Genomic DNA, 16,177 nt, shown 5'->3' with positions numbered 1-16,177 from the left:
GCCTGAGCTGCTCAGGTGGCCCACAGGCAAGGCGCACCGGCTGCTGCAGAACTCTCAGAGGTCATGGAAAGTCATGGAATCCGTGACTTCCGTGACCTCCGTGACAAACTCGCAGCCTTAATCATATTATCCTCTTTTACTTCTTTATTAACTGAGCCCTCTATCAGCCACTCCATTAGCTTGCCTGGGATCAACATCAGACTGACAGGCCTATAATTACCCAGGTCATCCTGTTTTCCCCTTCTTAAAAATTGCCACATTAGCTGTCTCCCAGTTTCCTGGAACTTCCCTAGTGCTCCAAGACTTACTGAAAATCAACATTAATGGTCCAGCGAGCTTCTCATCCAGCTCTTTTAACTTGTATCCAAGAGTTTTATCTGGACCAGGTGATTTAAAAATATCTGACTTTAACAGCTTCTGCTTAACATCTTCCAGAGATACAACTGGAATGGAAAGAGTGTTATAACCGTATGATGAGATTGTATCATCTGTTCTTCCCCAAATACAGAACAGAAATATTTACTGAATAGTTTGGCCTTTACTGAATTACCATTGTCAGGATTTTTTTTGTTCCTAATATATTTTAAGAACTCCTTATTGCCCTTAAATCGGCTGGCCATATAGATTTCTCCTTGTGACATTGTACTTCCCTAATCAGTTTACTATAATTCATAGAATCATAGAATATCAGGGTTGGAAGGGACCTCAGGAGGTCATCTAGTCCAACCCCCTGCTCAAAGCAGGACCAATTCCCAACTAAATCATCCCAGCCAGGGCTTTGTCAAGCCTGAGCTTAAAAACCTCTAAGGAAGGAGATTCCACCACCTCCCTAGGTAACCCATTCCAGTGCTTCACCACCCTCCTAGTGAAAAAGTTTTTCCTAATATCCAACCTAAACCTCCCCAACTGCAACTGCAACTATTTACATTCATTACTATCAATTTCCCCTTTCTTCCATGTGTTATATATTGTATTTTTGTAGGTGTCTTCCCTCTAAACCAGGCAGGTTTTGTAACCAGGACGGCCTTCTTCCTCAAAGGTCATACTGAACAGAGGCTGCTGTTTTAGTACCAAATGTGACCCACACATTGCCCTGGAGCCCCTGGGAGGAGGAAAGCAGTCTAGAACATGGTCCTGACTCAGACTCCTTCTGCATACATTCAGAGCCTACAGCCTGGTGACCCAGCATACTGTGAAAAGAACTACAAGGGGCTGCCCCACAGCCCTGCCCTACCCCGGTACCTGCCTCTTTTTTCCCCTTCCTTGTGCAGGAATCTCGATGATTCTTAGGCACTTCCCAGGAGATCTGAAAAAAAAGCAAGAAACTTCAATGTCAATTATCCTTCCAGCACTGCAGGATACCCGCCCTCAGCACTGCCTGTGCTGCACACAGGACTGGAGCCCACCCTGTTGGGCACTGCACAGACACTGGGGAGACACTCCTTGCCCAAGCAGCTGACAAACAGAGACAGGAGGAAAGAGCAGCCAAAGCCAACATGGACACCTTCACTGTCACAGAGTCTAATCCCAGAACAGACCACTGTGATCCTTTAGTCTGGTCTCCTATACAACACAGGCCAGAGAACATCAACACAATCATTCCCATTTGAACCAGAGCATATATTTTAAATAAGAACCCTTTACCCCAGCTCAGACTCAGCCCATCCATAGTTAATTGCTTGACTGCTTACAGCTGCTGTATGCAGTGTTGCTGTAGCTGTGTTGGTCCTAGGGTATTGGAGACACGAGGAGAGTGAGGTAATACCTTTTATTGGACCAACTTCTGCTGGTGAGAGAGACAAGCTTTTGAGCTACACAGAGCTCTTGCTTAGGTCTGGGAAAAACACTCAGAGTGCAGGAGTAGATCTTGAGGGGGCTACAAATGTCGTGGTGGTGGGGAGAAAACAGTGTGAGAAGCTGCCCGACAGGCGGACAAATTGGAGTTTGAGGGGGGCAACAATAAGATGAGAAAGAAGACAAGCGGGGGTATGGGAGAGGGCTCGGAAGAGAGCCAAAGGGGAGGACAAAGAAGTTGATTTGATGCAGTAGAACATGGGGAGCCAGCAGAGGGACTTGTGGAAGGGGTAGGTTTTTCCAAGTGCCTGGCCAGTAAGATGATCCCAGCAGCTGCATTTGAATGGAGCAGAGTGCATGAGGTGTGGGGTGAGTGTCCAGGAGGCTGGAGAGGAGGGAATTGCAGTCATAAGGGTGGAGAGGGGCCAGGAGGGTTTTCCCAGTGTGAACAGAGAAAAAGGCTGGATCTTAGAGGTGTTATTTAGGAAAAACAGTCTGGGTGTGAGGGGAGAGGAAGGCGTCTAAGGTGACAATCACGTGACAGGTAGGATGGGGTGTTTTCAAGGGAAGATCGGGAGCTTGGTTTTGGCAGGTGAGACAGAGAGATGGGCTGAAGTGTGCGAATGATGGAGGGAGGCAGGAGCAGAGCAGCAAGATCTGTGAGACATCTGCGCAAGGATGGTAGCTGAAGCTGGGTCAGCAGACGAGGTCACCTAGCAAGAAGGTGTTTAAAAAAAAAAAAAAGGGAGGAGAAAAAAAAAGAGAAAAGTCCAGGGTCGAGCACTATGGAGTCCCATGGAGAGAGGGAGGGAGAGGAGCAGTAGCCAAGAGGCAGGAGGATCCAGGACAAGATAGTACTGTGGAAGCCATGGGAGGACAGGATACATGGAGGAGAGTGCAATTGATGGTGCCAAAAGCAACTGAGCTGTCAAGGAGGATGGGACAAGAGTCCCGCCAAGGCCTGGACATGAAGCCGGGGTGACAGCAGCATCAGGAACTGGGAGAAGGGGATCCAGTATGGAACTGGGGCAGAGCAGCCGGAGGCATGACAAGGGGAATGGAGACCAGAGCATGTTTGTATTGTCCAAGAAGAGGGCAGGAAGCAGCGGTGAGGGAGTTTAGCAGCCAGGAGGGGTTGAGGTCAATGCGGAGGAGCTAGAGGTAGAAAGTGACTGAGGGACCTCACAGTGAATCATTTCCTTTCAACCGTCTCACAAGATCATGTAGAGAGCGGGGAGGTAAGTCCTAGGTTGAGAGTAGGCAACAGGGTCAAATGTCTGCAAGAGTACTGCCAATTGCAGAGACCGAGGCGGAGAGAGTGAATTTGTCTGTGCAATTGTGAAGTTCTCCCCAGAGTGGTTGGCACCACAGGAGTGGAAGAGGAGGGATGGGCTTTGCTGTGGGAGAGATGTGCACAGGACATTGGGGCAAAGGCAGGGGGGATTGAGTTAAATCACCCATGTTAATCTCTTTTTGCTTTTGTACTTTAGTTATTTTCCTAAAGAAAGGTTGATCATCACTGGCTTATAGCCATTAAAACATGTTGATCATTTGCAACTAAATATAGCCTTTACACTAAATTTGGCACTTTTTGCTAACCAGGAGGATACACTATATCAATACACACTTATTTAAGCAATTATATAGATTAACTTACATTTATTCAGTTTCAAAATATTTTACTTTTTTATGATATTAGAAAATGGTGAATGATGCATATGTAACAAGACTGACTTTTTCCCCCACTTGATTTGTGTCAAGCTCTATTTAGATGGAAAGTCAAATTAAATTAAAATACACAAAAACAGCATTTAAAATAATTTATTAGTTAAATAAAACTACCTTAAATGTGCAGGATAAATAACCAAAAAAAATCAGATCATCAACACATGTTTTACATTTAAAACTGACTTATTAAACAAAGGAAACAATCTGTAGTTAGTGAATTGAACTCTTGTTTCTGGTCACCATATCCTTCAAGGTTTTCAAACTAGTAGACCTCATCCTCTCACATCTCATTTTTATCCATACATTAAAGGAGGAAAATCAGTTACTTTCCTGTTTTGCAACCATTGTTTTTGAAATGTGTTGCTCATGTCTATTCCACTCAGGTGTGTGCATTTGAACCTGAGTTTTCTCTGTAGCAGTACCTGCCGGGGCAGAGCATGTGCCCTGCACCTCCTTATGCTTCTAGCCAAGAATACAAGGGGCAGCCACACCCTGACCCTCCCTCAGCTCCTTCGCACTGGAATAGCAATGAAATAGACTCTGAAGCAGAGGGAAAGGAGGGCGGGTGGTAGAACAGACACGTGCAAGAACATCTCAAAGAACAAGTTACAACACAGCAAGTAACCTTTCTTCAATTGATCGCACATGTCCATTCCACCTAGGTGACTCTCAAGCAGTAATCTGGGGTGAGGGGGATGGGAAGGGGGGGGGGAATAGGCAGAGCTTGGAGTATATTTGAAAAGGGATTGCAGCACTGCTCTCCCAAAGCCCAAGTCAGCTCTAGAGGCTCAAGCAATAGCATAATGCTTAGTGGAGGTCTGTGCTGACAACCAAGTTGCCGCTTTGCAAATGTCCAGTATAGATACATTCCTTAAGAAGGCCAGTGAAGTTGCTTGGGCACTTTGAGAATGAGCTGTCAATTTGGGGGGGGGGTCAGGCGTTACCTACAACACAACAGCAGGTTAGCCAGTGAGAGTGTTTGAGCCGAAACTGCTGGTCACAGATTCATGGATTTCAAGGCCAAAAGGGACCATTGCGATCATCTAGTCTGACCTCCTGTACAACAGGCCAGAGAACCTCCCAAACCTAATTCCTAGAGCATACCTTCTGGAAAAATATCCACTCTTGATTTAAAAACTGTCAGGGATGGAGAATCCACCATGACCCCTGCAGGTGTATCGAAGTTCAATATTCAGCCCCTTTTCCGGGCCTGTTTTAACTCCCTTCCTCAGGGCTTAAACAAATTCCCCTCTCTGGGATTAGGCCACTCCACCTGTGGCTGATGGGGTGGGGGGAAACACAGGCCTGCCCACTACTCCAGGTCCCAACCCAACTCCAGAGACCGTACAAGTAGCAGCCCCCTGCTGTGTCCATATAACTAATTGCTACTGTTTCCCTGGGCCGCCTCCCCACAGCCCCTCATCTTCTCCCTTAAATGAGACTTCAGCCCTAGGGTAAGTCCCACCCAGGAGCAAATTCCTGCTCCTCCGGTCTCTGCCAGCAGACTGACTCTCACTGGCCCTGCAGCTCCTTTTATATGAGCTTTCTGGGCCCTAACTGGCTGCTTCTCTGCAGCCTCTTTCTGACTGACTGCATCCCACACAGCTGCTCTGGTCAGCTTGGAGGACTCACCTCCACTGCTCCTTTCTGAGACGGGGTGTGGTAGGACCACAAGGCCTCCAGCAGGGGGCCTCTGGTCCTAATAAAGTAACTCCTCACTTAACGTTGTAGTTATGTTCCTGAAAAATGTGACTAAGTGAAACAATGTTAAGTGAATCCAATTTCCCCATAAGAAGTAATGTAAATGGGAGGGGGGCGGGGTTAGGTTCCAGGGAATTTTTTTTTTTGCCAGACAAAAGGCATTATATATATTTTAAACAATTTTAAACAAGCAATTTAATACAGGTATAAGTTTTAAACAATTTTAAACAAGCAATTTAATACTACGCTGCGGGGGGGGGGAGTAGTGTGCACGTGCTGTGTGTTTACAAACATACTGTACATACAGTACTGTACTATAGTTGGGAGGTGCCCCTGCCTTACCCCACACAGGTGCAGCCCACTGGCACTGGAGATGACGCAGGCAAGGAGGCTGAAGGTGCTGTAGGCTAGGAGAAGCATGTTGCACAGCAGCGGCAGCTTCCCCTACTCTGCAAGCACCAGGGGCGGGGCGGGGGGGCTCAACCCTCAGCCCGCCCACTCTCCTCCTTCCCCGAAGCCCCTATCCTTGACCTGCCTCTTCTCCCCCCATCTCCTCCCCCTTTACTTCCCACACTGTGTCCTCGCTTCTCCCCCTCCCTCACCTCCCTTCTAAACGCCGCATGCCAGCTGATTGCCGCCGGCAGGAGGCAGGGGAGGGAGGGGGGAGGCGTGCCGAGTCCTCCCCCCTCCCTGCTGCCTGGGGCAATCAGCTGGCTTGCGGTGTTTAGGGTGCAGGAGGGAGGAGCGAGGACTTGGCGAGCAGGCTCCCCCTCCCTCCCGCCCAGGGCAATCAGCTGGCTTGCGACATTGGGGAGGTAGGGGAGGGAGGGGAAGCCTGCGCGGCGAGTCCTCGCTCCTCCCCCCGAAACGCCACAAGCCAGCTGATTGCCGCGGGCGGGGGGAGGAGGGGGAAGGCACTGCTCTGTGGGGTCTGCCGGCGGGTGGGAGGCGCTGTGTGTGTGTGGGGTGGGGGGGCCTAGGGAGGCTGCCAGCTGTGGAGAAAGCAGGCAGCCAAACAACGTAAGAGTGGAGCATTGCACAACTTTAAATGAGCATGTTCCCTAACTGATCAGCAACGAAACAACGTTAACCAGTGTGACGGGGCAAGGCCAGATGGCTATAGAAAAGTAATGGGAGATAGATATATTAGCCCCAGGTTAAACAAATCCCTGGTACCAAGATAAGTAAATGGCAGCTGCTCCAGGTCAATTAAGACACCTGGGGCCAATTAAGATCTTTCCAGAAGGCAGTGGAGATTGCTAGGTTGATTGGGACACCTGAAGCCAATCAAGGGTTGGCTGAAACTAGTTAAATAGCCTCCCAGTTAGTCAGGTGGGCGCACATGACAGGAGCTGTGAGAAGTTGTGCTGTTGGGGAGACTGAGCTGTATACACCATACTAGGTACAAGGAAGGAGGCGCTGAGGTAAGGGTGAAGTGGAGCTTGAGGAAGTGGGGGCTGCTGTGGGGAAGTAGCCCAGGGAATTGTACGTGTCCTGTTCCTAAAAAGTCAGCTACCATAGCTGATCCTATTAGGGTCCCTGGGCTGGAGCCTGGAGTAGAGGGCAGGCCTGGGCTCCCCCCCTTTGCCCCCTGATTAATCACTGAGACTGGGAGACAACCGAGACTGTGCAAAGGAGGATAGCTTCTTCTCCCCTCCCTCGCTGGCTTATGATGAAAATGGCTCAGTAGCCTGTGACCCTTGTCTCTAGAGAGAGAAGGGTTAAGGGGAGGGTCAGAGTGAGCCTCTGAGGCTAGCAAAATCCATCAGGAAACGCAGGACCCACAGAGACTAGGACAGAGCTTTGTCACACCAGGACAACTTAAAGTGAGGAGTTACTGTACACCCCATTGCAGAGACAAAACCAACAAAACAAAGAGAACCACTATCTATGCTAACTATTTACACCAACTACTATCCATTATTTGCAAAAAAATGTGAAAATCTTTACAAGCAGCTCCAACTTGTAGCCAAAAGCAGTGAGAAGGAATTGAGGGAGGTTCAGGGTAGCTCTGCCTTTTATATCCTTGGCTGAAGGCATGAGGAAGCACAGGGCATGTGCCCCCCCCCCCCCCCAGACAGGTATTGCTACAGAAAGCTCTCCGGCTTGAGTACATATACACCTAAGTGGAACAGACATGTGCAGTCACTCAAAGAAGAAAACAAGTGGTCCAGCTTTTTCAACTCCCAATCAGCTTCTCAACCTTGAATGAACTAGTTGAATAAACTGAAGTGAAGCAAATATTCTCTCTGAACCTGCTGGTTTAGCACTTCCGTGAACTTTGGCTCCAGGTGCTCAGCCAGTGACTTCCACCAGTTCAGGGCTTTAACTTTCTTTAAAACTTCGGCAGCAAACATACTGCATGAGTATTATTTTATTTAAATTATATCAATTAGAGTAAGTCTAGGCCCTAGTATAGGTTGCAATCATTTCAAATTAAATTTTAAAGTGTTTTTAGAAAAAGTATTTAAGTAAAAAAAAAAAAAATGCATTTGTATCCCCCTGGGTAGAGGGATTCTACAACACTCAGTGGAGGAGGGAGCTAGACCTGCAGAGAGGTCGTGGACATCAATGGACTGGAATGTGCAGAGGCCCCATCACCGGGATGGTGAGCAATGCTAATGGAAACAAGACAGTGGCCGGAGGGGCAATGCAGAAATGGAGATGTGCTTGGCTGGGCAAGTGGCTGACTTGATCCAGCCTTGAGGGGTGAGAGGAGGCAAGAAAGAGGAGATGGAAGGCTATTAGGTGAGATGGGGTTGTCACACTTCAGGGCAACTGCACCTGTGTTCCTCCTCTGTGCTCCCTTGAGCAAACCCACTGTAGGCTCACAGCTCCTCAGTTGTCACCTCTCTTGGGCAGAGACCCGCACTTCTCCACATCTCCTGACCAGGGTTTTTCAGGCTGCATGGTCCCGTCTACACCGCGTTACTCCCAGCAGTGACACTCTGAGTTAGTTTCCCAGACCTGCTCTCACCAACAGAAGTTGGTCCAATAAAAATATTGCCTCATCCACCTTGTCCTCTAAAATCCTGGGACCAACAGGGCTATAAGAGCGCTGCATATCCCTAGCAAGCCAGCCTGCCTGAACAGGCCAGTGCCCACTTTCCTTTCTCTTCAGAGGCTCCAAACAGCGTAAGTGCCCATAGTTTGAGTTACCACACAGCTCTTTCTAAGCAAGTACATTTAGTCTTAAGGTGAAAGGATTACAGAGAAAACATTAAAACAGTAAAAGATCCTACACACACTAATAAGCTTACCAGAGATCACCCCCAACTCCAGGGAGGGCTCTGGGAGGAGTCAGTCCTTCAAATGACACAAAGGAGTTTTCCTGGGGCTACAAGTTCATAACAGCTTTGGCTCAGAACAAGCACCCCAGGCATCAGTTAGTCTTTCCTTTATATACACCTCTACCCCGATATAACACGAATTCGGCTATAATGCGGTAAAGCAGCGCTCTGGGGGGGCGGGGCTGCGTGCTCCGGCGGATCAAAGCAAGTTCGATATAACGCGGTTTCACCTAAAACGCGGTAAGATTTTTTTGTCTCCCGAGGACAGCGTTATATCGGGGTAGTGGTGTAGCTTGGGTCTTTGATCTTCAGATTCCAGGAGCAGGTAATCAGGGCATAGCTTCAAAAGGGAGGGTTTTTACATAAACAGAGGTGGGAATTTGCATTCACCGCCCCTTAGATATTCCCCACGCAAGCCACTTGACCCTGTCTGTCCCATTGTTCAAATACAGTCCTTTGAAGTTCATGACACTTTCCAGGGCTCACATCTCATATTCCCCCTAGAGATGTCCAGCAGAATCCTGAACACCACACAACCTTTGCATTTAATGAATAGACTCCAAAGAAAAAAAATGAATTCAATGAGATACTTCAAAGATATTGCAGGAAATTGCTGTGTTTGGCACAAGGACCTCGAGAGGAGGGTGATGGCCCTGAAGAAGAGGGAGATCCAGGCATCAAAGTCAGAGGGACGTGGTCAGGGAGGAGCTATCAGGAGGGTGTAGGGGAGAGAAAGACCTGATGGAGGGGGAGTGGGAAGGTGGTGGCTGGAAGTGGCAGGGCAGAAGATACTTGATATAGCCCCCAAAAGATCGTGGTGTGGATAATGGGGGCGGGGAGGGGGAGAGAGAATCTGCCAGCAGACAGCAGTGCTGGGTCTTGCAGGTCTTAGAGAGCTGGGAGATGGACGGAGAGAGGGCAAAATTGTGACATCTTCAGTACTGCCACACCCAGGAGTTGAAAAATCATGACCCAGGCCTCAAGAAGTCATGAGATTATTTTATTAAAAAACTCATGATTTTTAAGCCAAGTTTGAGCTCTTGCTCTCTCTGGTTTCTGAGCTGTTCAAGCATATGTCACATTTGCAAACTTTTCTCCAAACCCTGAGGGCTACAAACGGACTTTCTGAAAATGCCAGCCAAGTCTCTCACATACTCACTTGTCTCCAGGAGCTGGGTCATTATGAAAGCCACCAAGTACTATGAGACTCATAGTAAATTCATAAAAGAGTTGGCAACACTGCAGAAGGGCACATGAAGTGGGGGACAAAAGGAGGGCCAGACGTCACCAGAGGAAGGAGGCAGTGGCAGACTTTATTCTGTTTGCACATTATAAGTGTGATCAAGTCATGATCACTGGTACTGAAGCTACCATTAATTTTTAGTTCTGTGATCAGTTCCTCTTTATCTGTCAAGATGAGGTCTAATATAGAATTCCCCATACTGGAAGGAACACATTTTGAGTTAGGAAGTTATCTATAATATTTAGACATTCCAAAGATGTTTTAATACTGGCTGTGACAAATATGGCCATTCCCTGCAATATCCTGGAAAAATCATATTAAGTATCTTTGGTGTCCATTATATTAAATGCAAAGGTTGTGTGTTGTGGGCCAGGATTGTACGTGACCTCTCTAGGAGGGGACACAGGATGTGAGCCCTGGAAAGTGTTATGAACTTCAAAGGACTGTATTGAACAATGGGACTGACAAGAATGAACTTCTGGACAGTGTCAAGTGGTTTGTCTGGGGAACATCTAGGGGAAGATGAACACAAATTCCCTCCTCTGGGTATGCAAAAATCCAGTCTTTTGAAGCTACACCCCGAGGAGGGAACCACTGTCTACTATTACCTGCTCCTGGAATCTGAAAAATCAAAGGCCTAAGCTGTATAAAGGTAAGACTAACTGATTCATGGGGGTGCCTGTTCTGAGCTAAAACTGTTATGAACTGTTAACCACCAAAACACCCTTTTGTGGGGTTTGAAGGACTGACTCCTACCAGAGCCTGTGCTGGAATTGGGGTGGGGTGTGATCTCTGTAAGCTTATTAGCATGTGCTTAGGTTCTTTTTTTAATGTATTTTTTTCTGTAAAGCTTTCACCTTAAGAATAAATGTGCTTGCTTATAAAGATCTGTGTGGTAACGGTGGGCAGCTATGCTATTTAGATCCTCCATTAGGCTCTAATATTGTTAGAACTTCTTGAGCTTCAGCATGTCTGATGGGGCCACTCTCAGTTGGGGTTATGGGGTGGATAATATGATCTGGCTGGGGTCAGTTCCCTTCATCTTCAGTTGACCTACCAGCAAAGTGTGCAGACAGCTCGCCACAGCAATCAGTGCTTGGGTTCAGGCTGTGCAGGCTGGTTGATGAGCCAGTTCACTAAGTGAAACTGCCCTGCTGACCACGATTCTGCCTCATGGACTGTGGAGGAGCAGGCAGCTTGTTTGGCCTCCCTCACTGCAGTGGTGCAGTCCTGTAAGAGCTGTTTGTGCTGCTGGCAGATGGGTCCAGAGTTATGTTGTGCGGTTGTTTGGTTTTAGGCACCTTTGGACTACGCATTTAATTTGCTTTAATCTTCTCAGTCAGTGGGGGAGGGGGTAACTAGCACCCAAGAGCTCATCTCCAAACTCATATCATACCCCCCAACAGCAACAGCCCCGCACGCACCTCTACCCCGAGTGTATCATCCCTGCGCACCCGCACCCCCTACCCACCCTCACAGCAATGCACCCATGGACAGTGCCACAGAACTCAGTAATCTCCATGATGTACACAATGCAGGCCTACACCCCCCATCCACATTCCCCAGTCCCTATGACTCCCTGGTTGCATCTCCTGAAATTCACCCAGATAGACTCCACCCCGGCTCAGACACGCACCTCCCCCATTCGAATGCAGCTCATTTACACACTCACCCTGCCAGCCCAAATAACCTCAAGTGTGATCACACCCCACATGCACCCATCCTGCTACAGACGGCCCCAAAGGATTGGGGTCTTGTGCTCACCATTTTGGCAGGCTGGTTGATTGACTCCAAAGGCAGGGCAAAGATGGCGTCCTTGGCTCCCACGTACAGAGTCCTGGTCTGCGGGGCCACCAGGAAGATGCTGTAGTTGGAAATGGCCTCCTGGGAGAAGCGATGAACCATCTGCTGGACCTCTGCAATCAGAGAGCAAGCACACGGTCTGTCCTGGGCATGCAGTAGGCAAGGCCTAACCCAGCACCACACACGCTGACCAGTGCGAGCCAGGTGAGTGGGGTCACCAAGAATGCACTCCGCTTTGGGATCCACAGTTACCCGCTGCTTCAGACCCAGATGGGAAGGGAGTGCACAATTTTAGCTGCACTCCCCTGCCCCACCGCCTGAAAACACGCACGTGCATGGATCAGTGGCATGCCCCACCACTAGGCTGCACTTCTCAGCCTGCCACTGCCCAGAGACCCGGTGAGGCAGATACACAGCACTCACCAGCCTGGTCTGCAATGGCATTTCACCCCTAGCCTCCCTGCCCCTCAGTGGGACGGACAGTGTGTTTGCTAATGCAAGCAGGGCTCCCAAGAGTGCTGGCATTTAGCACTGTGCTCTTGAGCACTGATCCAAGCAGGACTTGGCACAGTGGGGAAGGTCTGGGGCTGCAGGAGCCTGCCCTGCCCTATGGTATCCATGCTGCTCCCAACAGGAAACTGAACAGGTGGTAACAGAGAAATTTTAAAGAAAACCTGGAGTGTAGACACAAATGAAGGGAAAACGCTTAAGATAGTGGGAGATCACCGCAGCTCCCTGTGCAGCAGGAGGGTGCAAGTGGGAGCAGGGCAGGCTGCAAGAGGTAGCAGCTGACTCACTACATCTAGCTGTTACCTGCTGCAGCTTCCAAGGGGAGCCAGTAGGGGGCGATGAGAGCTCTCCAAGAGAACAGCAGGGGAGCCCAGAACAGCCTTTCCACCATCCACACTTTGCCAGCGTAGCCCCTGTGCTCAACGCCCCTCTGATGAGAGGCAGGCCCGGAGAAAGATTTCATCTCCCTTTCGCTACTGCAGCTCCTGTCTGAGCCCAGCACACCAGCAAGCCGCTGCTGCCTCTCACAGTCCCTAGCCATTCTCCTGCCTCCCCTCCCGCATCTCTAGTCTGCATGTGCTCAGACAGCGCCACAAGACCCACTGGTCAGTATGCACAAAGCTGCCTACGTGCTTACGCTGCCCTCCAACAGCTGAGCAGTTTGCCGGCGGGCCCTGATCCTGTGGGCATGCACGGAGCACGCCTCAGACCTGATACCTGTCAGATCCCACAGCAGAAGGGCAGATGCAGGCCACTGAGAAGTAGGGGAGGGCAGCTGTCATCCACACAAAAGCCAGTGGGGGCCCAAGAAAAGTGGGCGAGAGGTATCAAGCGTGAGCACAAGAGAGAGGCGGTCTTAACTATTAGGCTAGGGACTACCTACAGGGCTGGCCTGGCTTAGGAGCCTGGGTTCGAGGCGGAGGATCCCAGGTTGAATGAGGCAAGAATCTCTGGGGCCTGTCAGTGCATCAGGTCAGCCATTTAGGTACCCACGTCCTTCTCCTCTCCCCACTGCTCTCCTCGCTAGCTTAGATGTCTCCCTGCACAGCTTGCTGGCTTCTTATGTACCTCACTCTCCCCAAGCATTGTACAGGGCTGAGGATTCCACTAGGCAGCAGGGCACCACGGGACGCGGGGGTTGCTGTACCTAGTATTGCAACACTAAAGTACCCCTGAGGAGCAAGGCCCTTGTGGCATCAGAGTGGGGTGCTCCCTGCTGCAGCTGCTGGTCAGCTCCTCCCATGTCAGTTTCTGGCAGGTTCCTCCCAGGAATTTCTCCCCCCAAATTTGCCTGGTTATGGGGGCAGGGTGGCACTGCATCAGGGCCGCCCGGGGGGTGGGGCAAATGGGGCAATTTGCCCCAGGCCCCGGGCCCCGCAGGGGCCCCGCGAACCCTGGCCGACTCACCTAGCGGTGGTCTGGGTCTTCGGCGGCACTTCGGCAGCGGGCCCTTCACTGGCTCCGGGTCTTCGGCGGCGGGTCCTTCAGTGCTGCCGAAGACGCGGAGCGAGTGAAGGACCCGCCGCCGCCGCAGACACGGCGCGCCGCCCGGTGAGTACAAGCGCCGCAGTGGGTGGCGCCTTTTTTTATGTCCACTCCCCCACTTTGCCCCAGGTCCCCTGAATCCACTGGGCGACCCTGCACTGCATGGAGGGAGGGATAGCTCAGTGGTTTGAGCATTGGCCTGCTCAACCCAGGATTGTGAGTTCAATCCTTGAGGGGGCCACTTGGGGATCTGGGGCAAAATTGGTACTTGGTCCTGCTAGTGAAGGCAGGGGGCTGGACTCGATGACCTTTCAAGGTCCCTTCCAGTTCTAGGAGATAGGATATCTCCATTAATTTATTTATTTTATTTTATATTTATTTATGGATCTTAATGTACAAGGAGGGGGATTTCCCCTGCACAGTTCTGGTTCTGAAGGGATGCTGGGTGGCAGGGAAGAGGCAACCCTGGCTAGGTCTCTCCTCCCTCATCCCCCAAGGTGCAGTTACACAGGCTGCAGGATTTACTCTTGCTGCCTTCAGTCAGCATCAAGTACAAAATTCCCCTAAGCTTTTAAAACCAGCCAGACATGTGCCCTAGCTGAGCTCAAAAGCCTTTTGTTTCTCTGTTCTCCCTTCCCTCCCCATCCAGAACTAGCCTCCTCCATCCCTCCACACAACTGGGCCACTGTTGGTGCTGCAAGAGCTTTCTCATCTGCAGCTCCTGTCCCCTAGTACTCTGCTCTCCATAGCACGTCTCTCTGCCTCACTTACACTTATCTCAAGTCTGCTGAAAATGTCTTTTCTTCCTTGCCAGTACCTCCCCCAGCTTTGCCCTGGTGAGTGATGCTGCCAGGGAGCTGCAGCCGGTACATTTACACCAGTCAGCCACTGTCTTGGATTTAACTGCGTCAAAGGGATAGAGCTGATTTTCACTTTTCCATTAGGAAAGTGGTGGAGGTGCCACCGACACAGGGCCGACTCCAGCATTTCTGCCGCCCCAAGCAAAAAAAAAAGCCACGATCGGCGACGGCAGTTCAGCGGCAGGTCCTTCGCTCCTAGAGGAAGTGAGGGACCAGCCGTCCCCGAATTGCTGCAGGTGCCGCCCCTCTCCCTTGGCCGCCCCAAGCACCTGCTTGTTAAGCTGGTGCCTGGAGCCGGCCCTGCACCGACAGGACATTTAAAGCCAGGCTGCACGAAGCCCTGGAGAAATCACACTGGGTGGAGCGGAGAGATAACAGGCTTAAGTAGTACATTGGAGGAGGATAGCTAGTGACCCCAATATTACGGTTGCCTCACATTATACCCTCTCATTTCAGTTTTATCTGTGACATTAACATTAACTGTGCAGCCATTTCTGAGAACAAGCTTCGGGAACAGGTCAGATTGGTCAGTGCCAACATTTTCTGACCTCCCTCCCTGCCCCCCAAAACAGCTCTATCACCTCCAGGTTTGGCCACAGGAACGTTGTCCTGGGATCAGCATGAAACGCCATCCAGCTTTGGCTGAGTAAGCCAAATCTGCCATTTGCACCAGTTCAACTGCACTGCATGTCCTCTGTCTCACTGCTCAAGGAATGAATCCCTCATTGCACAGCTCGCTGCAGTGAATGAGTCAGGAGTTGCAGGAAGATTAAAGATGGTTTTATGGTTAAGGTACTTGACTGCGACCCAGCCTAAGCTGGCATTTGACAAAACCTCCCCCTCCCCCATCTTCAATTCACTTTAGGTCCTTTCGCAGTAAAGAGAGCACAGAAATGCCACCAACTTGATATCTGATGTCATAGCTTTACAAACAGACTTCCAGCACATCTCAGGGGAAAATAAAATAAGGAAAAAGCCAGTTAATGAAAGGAAATTATGCTGGACCCCCAAACAAGATATTTTCTCAAACAATGGGGCTAATGCACTTCATCAAGCTGAACAAACCAGAGTATCAACTCAAATCCACCCCACACAGGAGAGTCTCAGATCAGCACTTTGCTTAATATTCCAGTGGCTGCAAGGGAAGTATTAAATTCCAAATGACCACCTAAGCACACCTGCCCTCACTGCCTGCCAGCAATCTGTATGGGCACATGTGACTTCTCCACAGCAACACAGACTTCTCACCATGCAGGAGCCCAGACAGCTGCTGACTGAACAGTTGTCAAAAACTCCACCCACCTGATGTGCTGGGACTTGCACCATGATCCAGGCTCTGATCAGCTAAATGTTTTAAGTTAGATTTGAATCTACAGAACCACAGAATTTCATAACCTCACACCCCAAGAACTAGGGCAAAATGACACTACTCCCTAAACACACCCCATAGTCACAGGCTTGAAGAGCTGTGCGGGAGATCAATTGGCCCTCGAACATCACTGCTTTAAATTGTTGTCATTTAATTGTTCATCCTCTGACACATCCTCAATAAATTGCATTACCTTAGCATAATTTTTGTGGTCGTATTTTGCTAAGAGCGCTGCATAGTTTGCTACTCTAAATTGCAAAGTGGAAGAAGAATACACTTTGCGGCCGAAGGAGTTCAGTCTTTTGTTATCTTTGTCTGGTGGAGTGGAGCGGAAGTGCTGGTATTTGTTTTTCTGATTGGCAGCGTCAACCACTAGCGAATTGGGTGAGGGGTG

The 16,177-nt window shown here is 49.8% G+C and overlaps 1 protein-coding gene across 1 annotated transcript in view; it reads right to left on the bottom strand.

Annotated features, from left to right (window-relative positions):
• SEMA4F (ssemaphorin 4F) overlaps positions 1 to 11,661 on the bottom strand; it is a 101,944-nt gene extending 90,283 nt beyond the window's left edge. Inside the window, exons 1-2 of the mRNA XM_024200482.3 lie at positions 11,521 to 11,661; positions 1,243 to 1,306 (exon numbers count right to left, since the gene is read on the bottom strand). Coding sequence (XP_024056250.1) covers positions 1,243 to 1,306; positions 11,521 to 11,661 — 205 coding nt within the window. The remainder of the gene's footprint in view (positions 1 to 1,242; positions 1,307 to 11,520) is intronic.
• Positions 11,662 to 16,177: the final 4,516 nt, after the last annotated feature.

The sequence above is a fragment of the Terrapene carolina genome, unplaced genomic scaffold, assembly GCF_002925995.2.
Source record: "Terrapene carolina triunguis isolate 2854851 unplaced genomic scaffold, T_m_triunguis-2.0 Scaffold431, whole genome shotgun sequence".
NCBI classification, from domain to species: domain Eukaryota; kingdom Metazoa; phylum Chordata; order Testudines; family Emydidae; genus Terrapene; species Terrapene triunguis.
Note: the sequence above shows the minus strand (reverse complement) of the source record. Positions and strands in the feature narration are given on the sequence as shown.